Genomic DNA, 16841 nt, shown 5'->3' with positions numbered 1-16841 from the left:
TAAGATTTTTACCACAGGAAAACGTTAATTTTATTCACTCTTCATCCTTTGTTAACCTTAGAAAGTTTGATTATGTAAAATTGTGTTGTTACTTGTTGTAATCTTGAATTGTTGAAATGAATAAAATCTTGGAAAGTAAAACATGATCCTGTGTCACTGTTGTTCCTGTCTTGTTTCACCATCAGAGAAAAAAAAAGATTCTAAGAAATTCATACCCAATTGCTCTACCAAAACAGAAAAATTATTGAAATTTTTCAGGCAAAACACACACCGTCTCACCAGTAATACTTGTAAGTTCAATGCAACTCTGCATAACATGTTCAGGACGAGAGAGGTGACCATAGAGGGCGAACGTCCTACTGGTACTCGTGTGACAGGCTTGCAACCACATGACATACTCCGAGTGCGCGCGTACTGGTCTACAGGAAATACACGAACGCACACCGTCACATCGCCATGTTTGCTGTTTACACGTACGACTCAATGACCTAATCGACCGAAGAGAAGTCTGTATTGCGTAATACATTGGTCTACTACATTTCCGGCTACGAGCAAAGTTGTGACTGCGCTGATTGGTCACTCGAGAATATTCATATTCATATTGGGGACAAGATTTCATGGACTACAAGAAGTGGGATAAATCAGCAATTGAAAAAACTCATCTCAAATTTTGTAAGAACATTTTACAGTGTAATAGACAAGCTTGTAATGCCGCTGTGTGAGGGGTGAACTAGGACAATTCCCACTTCTACTTGAGATAAAACTTAACATTGTTAAACACTGGCTTCATATCGTACAACTGCCACATTGTAATCTTGCTAAAGAAGCTTTTCTGGAGCAAATGGTAAACAACACTAACAATAGATCCTGGTTTAACTGTTTAAGTGCTTTATTTTAAGAAAATGGAATGGACTTTCTCCTTGATAAAGCTCCATCACTTAAACACCACAAAGTTATAACTGGATTAATGAAAACAAATTTAACAAACAATTATGAGGTCTTTTGAAAAAAATTGATCACTGATGAAAATAGTAAACTAAGAATGTATGCCAAAATAAAGCATAATTTTAGATTAGAACCCTACTTAACACAGTTACAAGGTGAGAAAAGAAAATTACTCACCAAACTTCGCATTAGCAATCATGATCTAGCAATTGAAAAAGGAAGACACACTGTTCCAAAAACCCCAATTACTGAAAGATACTGCAATCAGTGTAACACCAACAGTATTGAAGATGAAACACACTTTTTATTAGTCTGTCAGAAATACAAAGTCCAAAGAAAGAACTTTTCAGTAAAATCAACTTCCCAAACGACAATACTGAAAATCAGCTTATTTCTCTACTAACAAAACAAGAGTTCTCTTTTAATGAACAACTTGCAGATTATATTTTTACTTTATACAAACAAAGAAATACCTAGTTATATTTATTATTAGCTACTATTATTATACTGTAATACTTTATCTTTATTGAAGAAAATTTTAACTTATTTTTGTATCACACTTTTATTGCCACAAATGTGATGTAAATCCTATATTTACAAGCAAGCAATAAAATATTATTATTATTATTCACAGGGTGCGTTGAACGAACCGACACTCTGTCGTTTAACAACTGAGCGTAAGGACCACAACGTGTCCGTACAAGTTGAAGAACAAACATCGACAATGCGAGCTGTAAAATATATTCTTTATGCCGCCTTACTCATCAGCTGCAGTTGCGCTGAGGATCCGATCGTAGAAATCAAATCGGGAAAACTGGTCGGAAAATCGGAGGAATTTTCCCACAAGGACGTCGACGTTCAGCGTACCGTCCAGGTCTTCAAGGGGATACCTTACGCCGAGCCGCCGGTCGGTGACCTCAGGTTTCGACTTCCACAGCCTAAAGCTCCCTGGGAGGGGGTGCATGATGCAAGCAAAGGTGGCTCGGCCTGCAGTCAACCGCTTACACCGCTTATTCCCTTCAAAGAACCTCGCAATGAAGATTGCCTGTTCCTGAATGTGTTTAAACCGGTGTCTGAAGTATGTATTTTATTGAGGTATTTGGCTGTATCCATGTAGTGATTATCATGCCCAACCCCGCCTATTATTGCAAAGTACGATATACGACCTCAATTCGTGCCCATACAATTAATTGACACTGATTGACGTTCAATTAAAATGTCACGTTAAAAGCTACTTTTAACTTGTTTTAACTGTCAAATAATACTAGCAGAGTGATACAACGTGAAATCGCCCACGACTAGGGCTAGGAAGTGTATCTATAGAATCATTTAGCATTACCGTGTCTGTAGTTTGTCAGTTACATGATTCAACATGGCGAAGTCCGTTAAATGGAGACGCTGCTGCTTGACCTTGACTGATATCTGAATGCACGAACGACACATTTTGTGACTACTCAAATGTGCTTCACAAAAGTACAGCAAGTTCAGAAATCTGCTCGTCTCACTATCACAATGGCGTTTAATACATGTTTACCTCTAGGGTCTATGATTCTTGTATAGACTAGGGCATATCAAAGGCTGCTCGAAATGAAACGGCTGTTGCTTTATCCAACTTGACAATATCGCACTACCCAATGCGTTCTACAAGACACAGAGTACATTAATGTGCACTTTGAGGGACTCCCAGAGAGAGAGAGAGAGAGAGAGAGAGAGAGAGAGAGAGAGAGAGAGAGAGAGAGAGAGAGAGAGAGAGAGAGAGAGAGAGAGCGCTCTTCCATGCTTTCATTAAGATATGCAATACGGATTCAAATGTACAAATATGCATTAAAGCAGTTTCCATCTAAGATATCATGTACATCGTGTCACGTACATGTAATTTGATAACTTTGGCTGCGCATATGAATTCTCTCGGGATGTGTAATTTCAGACCGCCAATCTGGCAGTAATGGTATGGATTCACGGTGGTGGCTTCAGTATAGGTTCTGCCACCCAAGATGGTCTGTATGACGCCACAGCACTGGCAGCGATCGGTGATGTCATCGTTGTTTCCATAAATTATCGCCTTGGTATGTTCGGGTTCTTCGCAACAGGTAGGTTCGAAGTCCAAAATCATATTTGATATGAACTAGTAGTAAGACAATTGAAGGAAGAACGCCTGATAAACCAGAATCAATCAATCAATCAATCTGTCTGTCTGTCTATCTGTCTGTCTGTCTGTCTCTATCAATCTATCTATCGATCTATCAATCGATCTGTGCACACACATCCATAGGTTTTTCTGTCTCTCTATCTATCTGTCTGTCTGTCTATCTATCTAGCTAGCTAGCTATGTCTATCTATCATCTATATATCTATCTGTCTGTCTGTCTGTCTATCTGTCTGTCTGTCTGTCTGTCTGTCTGTCTGATTGTCTGGTTGTCTATCTATCGATCTATAGATAACAGAGACAATCAAAGAAACTGTCGGACTATCTATCGATCGATCATCTATCGATCGATCTATATAACTGTCTCTCGATCTATCGATCTATCTATCTATCCATCCATCCATCTATCTACCTATCTATCTGTGTATATAGTCTTTCTGTCATTTTACAGTTGACGACTTAATTTCGAATTAAACTTTTATGATGTAGGGTCAATATAAATGTTCGTAGAGTGAAAGTATTAATCCAAATTTCAAATTTATCGCTGCTGGAGCAAATTAATTGTAACACTCCACATCGAATGAAGGACTCTAGCAGTACTCGAACATAAAAAATGATAATAGTTGTGCAGGGGATGGTCCGTGTCTTATTGTAAGGTTGTTGATTGAATTTTCACTTTATGAAAAGGAAATGTATGCTAATCCATTTTCGCAGCTTTGATTCAAATATTTATTTGCAATATCTAACTCGATTACATGGCAGGTGATGAGCATGCCCCTGGAAACTACGGATTACACGACCAGGTAGCTGCTTTGAAATGGGTAAAAGAAAACATTGCAGGTAAAGTTGGACTTATTTTGTGTTTCAGTTAATATGCAAATGACTTCTTGCGTCGCCTGGAAACTATTCCCGTTAAAATTGAATACAGCACACGTCTAAACAAGTAGTTAACTGTCTGTCCAAGGCTAGGTGCCCATTTTAGATTCTTCAAAGCCTAGCTCGAGCTTCTACAGAGAACGGGAAACTATACCTATTTGCGTATAGTCTCAATATTACTTGTAAGCCATTGTCAGAAAGCAATACAATTTATTCAAAATTTGATTGATAAGTGAAATAATGGACAGAATACTCAGATCGAGGCGGAAACTCTGGAAATGGGCAACATGAATTGGAAGAGCAGTGTGATTTGCATGTGATTCTAAGGGGCCTTGGATAATTAAAGCATGCGCACGGTAAACGAAACTAAGTGCATTTGGCCTCAACCCTCCCCCCTCTTAAACGAAAGTTTGGAAGCGCGAAAATCCAATCCAGCCTCATTCTGTGTCATACCTACAATCGGTAGGCCTATACGTGGCTATGAATATACGGTGTTTTCAGTCGGGTTCAAAGCCACAGCATACAAGTCACTTTGTGGAGAAGCAACAGACGAAACACTCGGCCAAATCACGCATCACGCATATTCTCCCACCATTAGCTGGCATACCCCCTCTAAAATCAGTCTTTGTTCAGAACCAAGTCGACAATAGGGCAATGTATCCAAAATGGTTTTTACGTTATTTTACAACGTGCACTGATTCATATGTTTGTCAATGGTGTAGCGCAGGTACCGCACTGGCCAGCTGGTTACAGGTACACGCCAAACAGTACGGCGCGATATTTTGCGATACTGCAAAAGGTGGAGCGTGAGATTGATTTGAAAACATGCAGTACGATTTTTGTGCACGGTAATCGAAATACAGCCAAACACCCTAGACGCGGAAGTTACGTTTGCCGCGCGCGTGATTTAATTATCAACTGCCCTTAAGTGTGTGTGACAAAGAGCGCTGTACGTCACGACTTGGTTTCTTTCATTCGTGTCTCTGTGTGAACAGCTTTTGGTGGAGACCCAGACAGGGTGACAATATTTGGTGAGAGTGCCGGAGGCTGCAGTGTTGATATGTTGCTTCTATCGCCACTGAGTGATGGACTGTTCCACAGGCATTATGCAGGTAGGTAATATTTGAGCTAGTGAATTGTAATGTCCATCGTCTTCAGGACAATGAGAGGCGTCGCAACCGGTGAAGAAGCTCAGGTTTATTTTGTGCCATTTAGCCATACTTTAAGGACAATTCTCGCCTTTAACAATTTCTCACTTTTTCACTTTGACGTCTTGAATTTGTTTTTAGGGTTATATGCGCGCGCGCGCCACCACACACACACACACACACACACATATATATATATATATATATATATATATATATATATATATATATATATATATATATATATATATATATTCAATAATTAAATTTGCAGTTTATGGATGCACAAAAGAGCAATAAATTTCAAATTTTATCCTTAAAGATATAATAGACCGCATGGTGGCGCAATTCCCGTCTTCCTGCGCCGTCTTTTTTGCGCGTTAATTCACCATGACTTCTATAAGTTATAGTTATTATTTAATATAATAACTTATGAGTGCTTATGGGTATACATAGAGCGAGTAAAAAGACAGGCTCTTTCTCATGTGATGTATATTTTAAGATTTTTGATGCCATGGTCTTACCAATCCTTACATACGGTTCAGAAGTATGGGGATACACACAATACGATTACCTAGAAAGAATCCAGTATCTAGCATGTAAGCTATTCTTAGGAGTCTCATGTAACACACCAAATGTTGCCATTTTAGGTGAGTGTGGCAGATATCCTATTTATCTGCATATAGCGAAAAAATGTGTGAAATATTGGTGCAGGCTTTTAAGAATGCCAAACGATCGCTATCCAAAGAAATGTTACCAGATGCTTTATTATATAGACAAGTCTGGTACGAGGTTAAAACCCACATGGGTACATCATGTGAAAAATCTACTTTATCTGTGTAATCTACATGATGTATGGGATAACCAGGAAGTTATTGATGAGAGCATTTTTATGAGTACTTTTATAGAGAATTTTAAAAGTTATTTGTATAATACCTGGTACAGTGAAATATGTACTCTTGACAAACTTTCATGTTATCGGGAATTTAAGAGCTCTCTTATACCGGAAAAGTATCTTTCCACTGTGAAAATTAAGATACATATGGTTATGCTAGCCCGTTTAAGATGCTCTTCTCATCACTTACGAATTGAAACAGATAGAAAACTAAAAAATGATGTACATGAACGAATATGTTTGTTATGCGATAGGAACGAGGTTGAAAACGAGTACCACTTTGTTTTACTGTGTAACTTTTTCGATAGTTTAAGGGTGAAATATATTCCCCGTTATTATTTCAATCCTCCGACAGAGAGAAAATTCATATCTCTGATGCAATCACTTGATCCTAATATAATTCAGCGTCTAGCAGCATTTACATTTCATGCTATGAAATTAAGAAAAGAGACTACTGAACAGTACTAAGATTGTTGAGTACGTTTTTGTTCTATGTACCTGTCAATTTATGTACTTTCCTTCATGTAATGTTAGAGTGTATTGGGCCGATGGCCTTAAATCACTGAATAAAAGACCTTATATATATATATATATATATATATATATATATATATATATATATATATATATTATATATATATATATATATATATATATATATATATATATATATATATATATATTATTTAATTTTTGTTCACTAATTAAAAAAAATTTATGAAAGTTAAAAAATAGGCCGTTTGAAAGAAAATTGTATCGTTTGCTGTTTATTCATTCACCGATTTCAACCAAATCAACGTTTTTATGTAGAAGAGGTGAACATCTCCAAAAGGATATCTGTGCAAAGATGATCGCATCACGGCTTTGTTACGACCGGTCATCAAGCTTAAGGTAGTATGTGCCTCGAAAGTGAAATACTTAAACGTTTGCTCAAACTTTCCTTAAGGAAAGTCATGAAACAAAAATGGGGGGGGGTGTGACCGTGAAAATTTTGGTACCAGTGAAACAAATCCCCAAGATTTACAGATATTTGAAATTCAAAATGGCCGCCATCGCTATTTTAACTCTATGAAGAATAGTTAAAATTTTCGATTTTCGAAAAACTAAGTCGGTGAAAATTTATCTCGCGCAAAGAACTTTAAAATGAACCCACACAAGTCATGGGCCAGAAAAGAATTGTATAAGTTTGATAGTATGAAAGTCTGAGAGTCTGTCCCCGAGACGCATACTATCTTAAAGGTATACAGTCACCTGTAATCTAAATATACCCATGTATGGTCAAAGGGGCGTTCCTCGGTATTCAAAATACCCATGTGAGGGCGCTGTTTTTAAAAAGCGGCCACCCGCTTAAAATCTGTGATTGGTTAGATTTTCTCTTTCCATGGTAACTATGGCAAAGTTGGAACAGGTGACAGTATACCTTTAAGGTCACGTTGTGAAGGTACTTATTTTACAACGAGCTTATTGTACAGCGATACTGAGCAGTTTCTGGACTTTTTAATAATCAGAGTGGAACGGCTACAATTGGTGGTATGCTACAAAAAATCAACCCAAAGCAAACCACGGTGGCACACGGCGTCGGCAAACTCGTCGGGTGTGAGAGGGACAGCACCGAAGAATTGGTCAAGTGTTTACGCACCGTACCGGCTGAGACTTTCGAAGAAAATCTTGACCCAGAAATGGTAAAGTTATCCGTGTCTTAGCAAAACATTTTCCGATCGAGAAAGCTTTAACTCTCGAATTATGTTCGACATGTGAACAAAATTGCTTATTATAGAAAGAATTCCACATCCTTTTAACTGTAGATTGTAAAATTGTAGCTTAACACCTGAATAGTATCATATACTTTTAGATACAATTGGGAATTCACTTATCCCAAAATTTAATGGAGAGCATTTTCTCATATAAACCATGTTTAATCGACAGAAAAACTTGATGAATGCTACTGGACTCGGGATGGAGGACGTCATGTACGCTATGACACCTCGCATCGATGGCCACTATATAACAGCAGCGGCAAACGACATCTTCAGCCAGGGAGCATTTACCAAGACAGACGTCAATATCATGATCGGTACCAACGCCGACGAAGGCACGCTGTTTTTACCCATGCTCATGCCCCATGCGATGAACGACTCAGAGGTGTTTATGAACAAGACTGTCTACGAACTAGTGTGGTCTGCTTTCTTGTTTGAGTCGTTTAAGAACATTCCGGCTGTGCAGGACGCCATCAAACTCATGTACGTCAACTGGGAGGAAGTGGACGCCGACGATGTTAACTATGTCGAGTCATTCTCTCAAATGCAAGGAGACTACATGTTTGTGTGCCCGTCGGACAAATCGGCCCGCGCTTACTCGAAAGCTGGTTTCAACGTGTACATGTATCACATGACCCACGTGCCGTCAACCTCCCTCTGGCAGGTGGCATGGATGAAAGCTGGTCACGGGGAAGATATGCCATTTGTATTCGGAACACACTTCAGTCATGGTAAAGCCCCAATGAATGTCACAATGAACCCAGAGGAGGTGGCTATGTCACTAAAGGTCATGAAATACTGGACAAACTGCGCTAAATCAGGGTAAGATGAAATATATTTAAAGTAAAAATATATACAATACTACATTTTGATAGTTGTCGACGATATCCAACAGAAATATTATACTCGTGTAAATTTTTGCCGCAATCATTTAATTAGCCGAGACCAAATAATAAACAATATAGCAAACCTGAATATAAAATGTAAGTTATGAACAATAGACTTCATACATAGATACATAGATACATAGAAACATACATACATACACACATACATACATACATATATACATAAATACATACATGCATGCATGCATGCATGCATGCATGCATGCATACATACATACATACATACATACATACATACATACATACATACATACATACATACATACATACATACATACATACATACATACATACATACATACATACATACAATACATACATACATACATACATACATACATACATACTACATACATACATACATACATACATACATACATACATATACATACATACATACATACATACATACATACTACATACATACATACATAAAATAACTTGTACACATGCCTTACCTCAATCTTCATACTATTTTCTCCAAAGAAATCCAAATCTATCTAGTGCTGAGGAGGAATCATCCGGGGAAGACTGGCCACTGTTCAAAGTACCCGGATTAGCGTACAAACAACTCTCTCCAAAGATGGAAACCAAACGAGCATTGAAAGCCAAGGAGTGTGCTTTCTGGAACGACTTTCTTCCTAAACTCGTGAAACATACAGGTTTGTTCATGTATACATACTGTGGGAATTAGAATTTCCCAACCTTAGACTTTCCAGTATCCCCAGCTGCGGCTGCGATAAAAGAAGGTTGATATTGACCAAACATTACCAACGTTATATTGTGTAACGTCGGCCATTCTAGTGAATTGGCTGGCCATGATGTCCATACAAACTCCTACCAAAACAAAATTCGGACTGACGTAATTATTTGGAACAAGTAAGAAAGTCACAGTGAAGATTGAGATACATAAAGTGGTCCTACAACTATATTTATTCGCACAAAATGATCTTTACATCGAATATCGTCAGCTAAAATCCGATCCAATTTTCACTGTCCACTCTGATATCGGTATTCTGGGTAATGTCGAAATAACAGTTGAAGAAGACGGCAAATCCAATTTGACACTGCCCTTTCTCTTGCTCAAGGCATATACGTTGAGTTAGCCGCGGACTGACGCGGTGACTGTCCAATATTTTGTTGCATTGAAAACAGCTCTTCGGAACCGAAAGTAGCGGCTACGCTTCAGACGTAGTCCGTGGACATCCATGCTTGATGATTTCCAACATATAATCCTACCACGGTGTAGTTGTTTCTGCATTTCATTTTCCGAATTACAAACAAGGGAACCAACAAGAACGTGTTGTACCATCAAAAGGTTATTAGTATTGAGAAATTGTCCCTCTTTCGGCTATACGATAAGAAAAAAATGCAGTAATTTGCCTCCTTTTGTCGACGTGGCCTTGTAACGCATATTACGGAGATTCTCTCTCTCTCTCTCTCTCTCTCTCTCTCTCCTCTCTCTCTCTCTCTCTCTCTCTCTCTCTCTCTCTCTCTCTCTCTCTCTCTCTCTCTCTCTCTCTCCTCTCTCTCTCTCTCTCTCTCCAGATGTTGATACAGTGTGTGCTGTCCCCAACGATGAGGCTGAGAAGTACAAAGAAGAAAGCAATAAACCTTGAGCATCGCCATAGAGATTTCTGAAATAACTGAAATATGCAAATTGTTTTGTTATGATTATTTTACATCAATGGATTGACGCTAGCCACTAGGATTAGACGTAGTGCATGCTATGAGATGCTATGGCAATATATGTTGCTGCGCGAAGTACATCACATAACAGGCTCTGTAAATATTGTTTCCCGAGATGTAGACAAAGTCCCATATTCAGAGTAATCATTATTGACGTGAAAAGGACGCCCACGGTGTAATTTATTCCGTCTCCTTGACCACATATAAGTTATATAGCTTCGATCACACGATAGCAATGGCATGGGAGGCATTATAGTTTTAAGATTTGAATATGCCATGTCCTGAGCTGTTGAAAAATCAGTTGCGCGTATCTAAGTACGGACTGAAAGCATTCGGAGGAACAGATATCGATTTTTTTACCTGTGGCTACCCGACTTCGGGTTTCCCTAACATGTGACGTACGACAAGCATCCAATGTGAAAAGCTTTATCATGGCATATGATTTACACTGACTCAACCGCGCCTCTGACATTGACATAGGTTATGACGCGTTACAAATATGTCTGATTGATTGATTGGTTGACAGAGTGATTGATTTCAATTGTCTGCAACAAGACATAGTTTCTGCTCCAAAAGATCTCATCACCACCGCTCATGAAGTAATATACGGATTTACAGATGATTTACGTCATAAATAAATGAATACATGTGTTGCACTGTTAAGAGTAAATAAAAAAATCAAGAAATAAATACATGTGTTATTTTATCACTTGTAAGTCAACAGTGGTTTGACTGTGGCGGGTTTCCACAAGTAATGGATGTCAGTAGAGTTACAAAATGCATGTATGACAGCAGAGTAAAAACGCCCCTGAAAAAAGTGTCTGTCAAGGCGCAATTGTTGCAAAGATTATTCTCAATGATTTCGAGTATCTCGCCAATGTTACATACTGAACAGCCTTGACTGGTTTTGAGTCATTTGGCAAGACAGAATAATATTAGAGTAGCATAAAGGTCGTAATACATATCCACGGTCCCTGTGGAGGGAGCGTGACTTATCTTTGTCTTCCAATGGTTACAAACATCCACAACATTCCATCGGTCTTTCACTCAGCCAGGCAGGGACAGTTACCGACAAAACTGAGTAAAATTAGACGTACCGTGGAAGAACTATTAAACGACATATCATTTCGCCAAATCTTTATTTGAAATGCCATAGTCAAAATTAGTAAAATTACTCGTAGTAATAAAGAAAACAGTCAGAGGGTTTGGAGTTGAAATCTTTATTTGAAATACCACAGTCAAAATTAATAAAATCAAATAAAGTAAACCGTTTGCACAAAATATCCATCCTTCCCCTCCCCTCCCCACCCCAGGGGACTTACTGTTGTACCCTGTGGAAATACATGCGAAATATTAACCGACGAAGTCATGTTGTAAGTGTGTGCACTCGTCCTCTCTACATATGAAGTCATTGCACGTTACTTTATCTCATCGTTATTCAGTGTTTTCGGAGTCATATACTTTTTGGATACCTTTATATCTCATTCGCTGACATATCATTGTAGCTCGTCTTGTGAACAGAGGGACACGAAACGGGTATGAAGCAACGAGAGAGGACACTCCAGTCAAACGCTGTCAAGTTACAGCCCGAGATAGATGAACAGATCATTCCTCTAACCAGATAGGTTGCTCCCTTGTGAAAAATTAATTATTCAGGTTATTTGCCCGGGAGCACAGATTGTAATTCCTCGACATGATATCACCGCGATTCAATATAAATGTGCAAATTAGCAGTTTGCTGGGATAACGTTGAAGGGGTGATAGGAACGGCCGGAGCCATAAGCGATGGAATTTGCATTACACTTTTCATAGAAATCACCCCTTTTTGTGAGTGTACTTACACGCGATAACATATGAGGGCGCACCTCACATCCAGATGCCAACAATGACCTGAACATACTGTATTTCATTTTCTGTAGTGGACTTGCTCTAAGTCGGTGGGCATGATAATAAAAAACAAAATATATTGAAGGACTGAACTTCAGCAGACAGTCACTGTGTCAGGCCAAATGATAGAGTCAAAAGCGAGGCGGCTCAAACGGTCTCCATTCTTCAGCAAATTTACTGAAGATTGGAGACCGTTTGAGCCGCCTAGCTTTTCAGTCTACATCTGCTATAGCCTTGGCGTGTTCCAAATCTCTTCTCGTAATTTCAAAGGTTGTAGTTGGACTGACTCTTTTCACAACACTTCTAAATGGTATGCCGGTACTTAGATCGCTGAGTGAAGGTCTTGTTTGGCCAGACAACCATAAGTAACTGCTCTGACGAGACAAGCCAAGCGACTTTGGGCGGGGGCAGTCGATTGCAGTGTAAGAGTTAAGATAATGGACAAAACTGATGATTTTATCACGAAGTTTTCAAACCTTGTAAAACATGATTACGAAGGATGCCTCTGGAACGCAGTCATGTGATGATATGATTTATCGATAATTTTCTTTCAAACCTTTCCAGCGAAAAGACTGTTCATTTCAGACAAGTTGCTTTGTAATTTTTGTTCGTTCGCTCGACAGGTTCAAAGTCATGTAGATTTGTTTTATTTAACATTAATGCTGGAATGATTTTATCCTTTTTCAAAGAAAAATTACCTGGTCACTCGAAGCAAAGCCACTATGCATGCTATGAGCATTCAAAAGTTAAACTTCTATCAGTCGCGCGCTAATCTCCAAGCATCTCCATGTTTGCAGTATTGCCTGTAATATTGACAATGATGTAATCATGTTGGTTTACTACACTTCTATAATAGGCGACATTATCAATTTTCTCAATGCACCAATTGGTCGCTGGAGAATCGTGCGCAGAACAAATCGATAGGGCGGGCGCCTTCACAATTGAAAGGTCCGAATGCTGATGATCGCAACGTGTCCGAAGGAAGTACAGACGTCGACCATGTTTTCTGTGAAATTTATTCTTAACACCGCTTTACTTATAAGCTGCGCTTTCGGCCGAGGATCCGACCATACAAATCAAATCGGGAAAACTGGTCGGAAAATCGGAGGAATTTTCCCACAAGGACGTCGACGTTCAGCGTACCGTCCAGGTCTTCAAGGGGATACCTTACGCCGAGCCGCCGGTCGGTGACCTCAGGTTTCGACTTCCACAGCCTAAAGCTCCCTGGGAGGGGGTACTTGATGCAAGCAAAGGTGGCTCGGCCTGCAGTCAGCCGTATGCACCGCCTATTCCAATACAAGAACCTCGCAATGAAGATTGCCTGTTCCTGAATGTGTTTAAACCGGTGTCTGATGTAAGTACAGATTAATCGTGTTACATTGACTATTTAGTTGAAATGAATCGTAAATTACCTATAATTGTAAAGCATCGTCGAGTCCTAACAATAATTGGTAGTCATCGACAAACAACGATGGATACGCTTATCAAAAACTCATTTTGTGCAAGTCAGAGCGACGGCATATTGTGACCTGCAATCTCCTATGCTAGGAATGGGTGTCGCACCACAGTTACATAATATTTTCGGTACAGTTAATCGGCCCTGGCAAACATGATAAATATTGGCCCTCACTGTTTTTCATGCCCGTGGTTCAGATAGTAACGCTTAGAAGAAGTACAAAACGTACATTTAAAATGCAATCATAGCTCCCTTGAGCGGTATGATCTATTCTTTCAAAGGATGTAGTTTATATTTTCATCAGCCTTATCTCTGGACAAATTGACTAACTGTGTCAAACATTCAACGACAGCAAAGGACTGAACCCACAAAAACAATCAATGCAAACAACTTGATAATTTGTTAGCTGTAGAACTACTCTTTCTTCAAATACAATATCACGGACCTTATGCACGTGTCCTTCAAAACAATGCCCTGAGTTGACCTCTTTTCAAAGTTGTCTCCTCATCGAGCATAACTCACAATCTATTCGAAATGTCATTGACGCGACGTGACCTGGCTTGCAAACCGCAAATTAATCGCTTATAATCTGGGACAAGGGTTCGGGTCCTATATGCCCCAATGGACAGCATAGGTCACCGCTATCCAGTTTCTATTGGTGGTTGTATTTTTGAAGTCGAATTAGGGATATTATACAGCTGTAAGTCTGGAGCAACTATAGCAGATGTGACCCCTGTATGACCCAACCTTAAAACAACAGTCCGTAGCCTTAAGGTTACGTATTCACAGGTTTAACCCATGCAGGCTACCTCCATGTTCATGCTTAACCGTACCTGACTTGGGGTAGCTCAAAAGGAACACTTCATCATGCCGTACTTCGAAGTTTCGTACCAGCGTGTCGATCGCAGTTCTGTTCATCATGGTAGACAACATGTAGCCAGGTCTGTAGTAGTAGCTGAAACTCCAGGGTGGTTTCACTGCGATATCCGACATTTTCTCCTTGCGATTGTAGCTGAGCAAGAAAAACTTGATTTGACCCTACTTGAACTTTGTTGCGTCGTTTTTATAGTTCTTGCAGGAGCTATTCCGCCCATGTCGCACGTTGGCGTTAGTCTGTATATGTGTTTCTAATATATATCTGTGTGTGTGTCTCTCTCTCTCTCTGTTTGTTATTGATTTTTTGTACGTCGTCAATATGTCTCAAATATTTTGGTTTCAAACGGGTTTGAACTCACAACGCACGGCACCCAGTCGCATGTAATTAGGTACACAGAATTTGGATAATTAGAACTAGACCTAATTATTTTTTGGAGGATGTAGGTTGCATAGTTAAGATGGATTAATTTTTGAAGTAACATTTTAATTTTTAGTAATTTTTGCCAATAGCAAGAAGGGGTGCACTAAATAATACGGAGTCGAGCATAGAGGACAAATAGTAATGTGCAGCTGTGACTTGGGTTTTTTGCCCATACAAGTTTTATGACAATGACATTATTCACTTGTATATATAAAGAATCTTCCTAATTACTGGATTCACCCACAGATGCCTTTTGTTCCATGGTCGTCTCGGTAGACTATTGGCTTTTCATATTAAAATTGGCTTCAAAGGTGTTAAACTCTTTGGAGGCTTTGTTTGTGGTTGATAATTACGCAAGATTATGCGAAAAATATGACGAGATGGCATCGTACTGCCAGTCGCGTAGCAACCATAGTTACTTTGTGAGCTCTCATGCCAGAAAGACTGCTTCACGCCAATCAAAACATAACACGCCAGCAGTTTCATAAACATGTCCTTCCTTGACGCACGTGTAAAAGACGGTATGACTGACCCGTAAACCATTGAGTAAATCCAGACAGTATCGATAAAAGACTTTTAAATTTGGTTCAAACACACTCATTATATATATTCATAACAATATGAGAGTAATTTTTTTGTTAAACGGTAAAACTCACTTTCCTGAAGCTCAAAACAGTCCCGTTTTCGCCAGCACGCCAATTCCGCTCAGCACCACACGACAACAACAACACAAACTTTGCCGAACATACTTTTGCTTAACAATTGGCGAAAATCCGAAAGTTACCAAAGGATGCATGGTCGGCACTCTTCGGAAAAGAGAGGCGAGAGCAACCTAGGGCGAGGCGAACATGGATGGGTTACGTAACCGCTTCAAGCCTTAAACAATACCCGTTTTTGTCTGTGATTCACCCGACCAAAGTTGTCAAAACTTGTTATATCAATTGAAAATACTCTAATATAACATCAGGAAAAGTTGCTCAGCAATTTCCATCAGCTAATAACTGATTTGCATACTTGACAAAAAACTTTCCCAATTTAGGAATATATATCTTTATGGACTCACAAATTTGATGAAACATGCTTTGTGCATTGAAGATACTATGATATGACATTGCTGAATGCCTTGTAACAGTTTTACATCAGCTAATTGTGTTTGCAAATTAGATGCTTTTACCTATTACGAACGTTAAAGAATGTAGGGCATGACAAAAGTTGGATAAATTTTGGTTATATAATTATGTAACAGTAGCTAAAGGCTTTTAGTGTTTTGAGGTCACATAATTCCTAATTTGCATACCGTTAGCAATTAGTGAAATTTAACTGGAAGGACTCAGCCAAAGCTGAGGAAACTTTGATTGAAAGCTATTATTGTAGAAGAAAAATTTTGCAATTTCACGTGGGCTAGTTTATAATTTGATTTATAATGACATTTCATAATTTGGTGTATAAAACGCGAAGGATTTGACTGAAGTCAATGAAATTTGCTACTTAAAGTAATAATTCAGTGATTTGACAGCAGTGAAAGAAACAGAATTTTCAATTAAGCCAATTACTACTTTGTATTCTTCTATAAATTGAAGCCATATATGCCGAATATTGCTTGTGACGTTTGAATATGTACATATTCAATTAAGTTAAAAAATAATGCCAATAATGTAGAGTAAAGTGTCAATGTACAGACAACAGCAACATGTACTGAAATGTAGGAGCACTTCTAGTTCATGTCTAATGAAATAACCATAGATTCAATCCTGTGGAAATGTCAATCTTTTCAGGCAAAGTTCCCTCCCCATGGCAAAGATCTTCACAAAATTTGACAATATTTCTAAGTGTCCGA

At 38.8% G+C, this 16841-nt stretch overlaps 2 protein-coding genes across 2 annotated transcripts in view; both read left to right on the top strand.

The window, feature by feature from the left end:
- LOC139129901 (cocaine esterase-like) overlaps positions 1-11054 on the top strand; it is a 34120-nt gene extending 23066 nt beyond the window's left edge. The window contains exons 5-8 of the mRNA XM_070695593.1: positions 7519-7692; positions 7937-8589; positions 9162-9337; positions 10224-11054. Coding sequence (XP_070551694.1) covers positions 7519-7692; positions 7937-8589; positions 9162-9337; positions 10224-10294 — 1074 coding nt within the window. The 3' untranslated portion in view covers positions 10295-11054. The remainder of the gene's footprint in view (positions 1-7518; positions 7693-7936; positions 8590-9161; positions 9338-10223) is intronic.
- LOC139129902 (putative inactive carboxylesterase 4) lies at positions 1571-4042 on the top strand. The gene is made up of 3 exons (XM_070695594.1): positions 1571-2023; positions 2873-3035; positions 3854-4042. Exons 1-3 carry the CDS (start codon positions 1670-1672, stop codon positions 3961-3963), a joined length of 627 nt encoding a protein of 208 aa, XP_070551695.1. The 5' UTR covers positions 1571-1669; the 3' UTR covers positions 3964-4042.
- Positions 11055-16841: the final 5787 nt, after the last annotated feature.

Source organism: Ptychodera flava, chromosome 3, assembly GCF_041260155.1.
Source record: "Ptychodera flava strain L36383 chromosome 3, AS_Pfla_20210202, whole genome shotgun sequence".
Classification (NCBI taxonomy): domain Eukaryota; kingdom Metazoa; phylum Hemichordata; class Enteropneusta; family Ptychoderidae; genus Ptychodera; species Ptychodera flava.
This window is presented reverse-complemented; position numbering and strand designations above follow the sequence as displayed.

Coding starts and splice junctions, on each gene's coding strand:
- LOC139129902 (XM_070695594.1), top strand. CDS start 1,670: ATGCGAGCTGTAAAATATATTCTTTATGCCGCCTTACTCATCAGCTGC. Junction 2,024..2,872: donor TGTTTAAACCGGTGTCTGAA/GTATGTATTTTA, acceptor GTGTAATTTCAG/ACCGCCAATCTGGCAGTAAT. Junction 3,036..3,853: donor GTTCGGGTTCTTCGCAACAG/GTAGGTTCGAAG, acceptor ATTACATGGCAG/GTGATGAGCATGCCCCTGGA.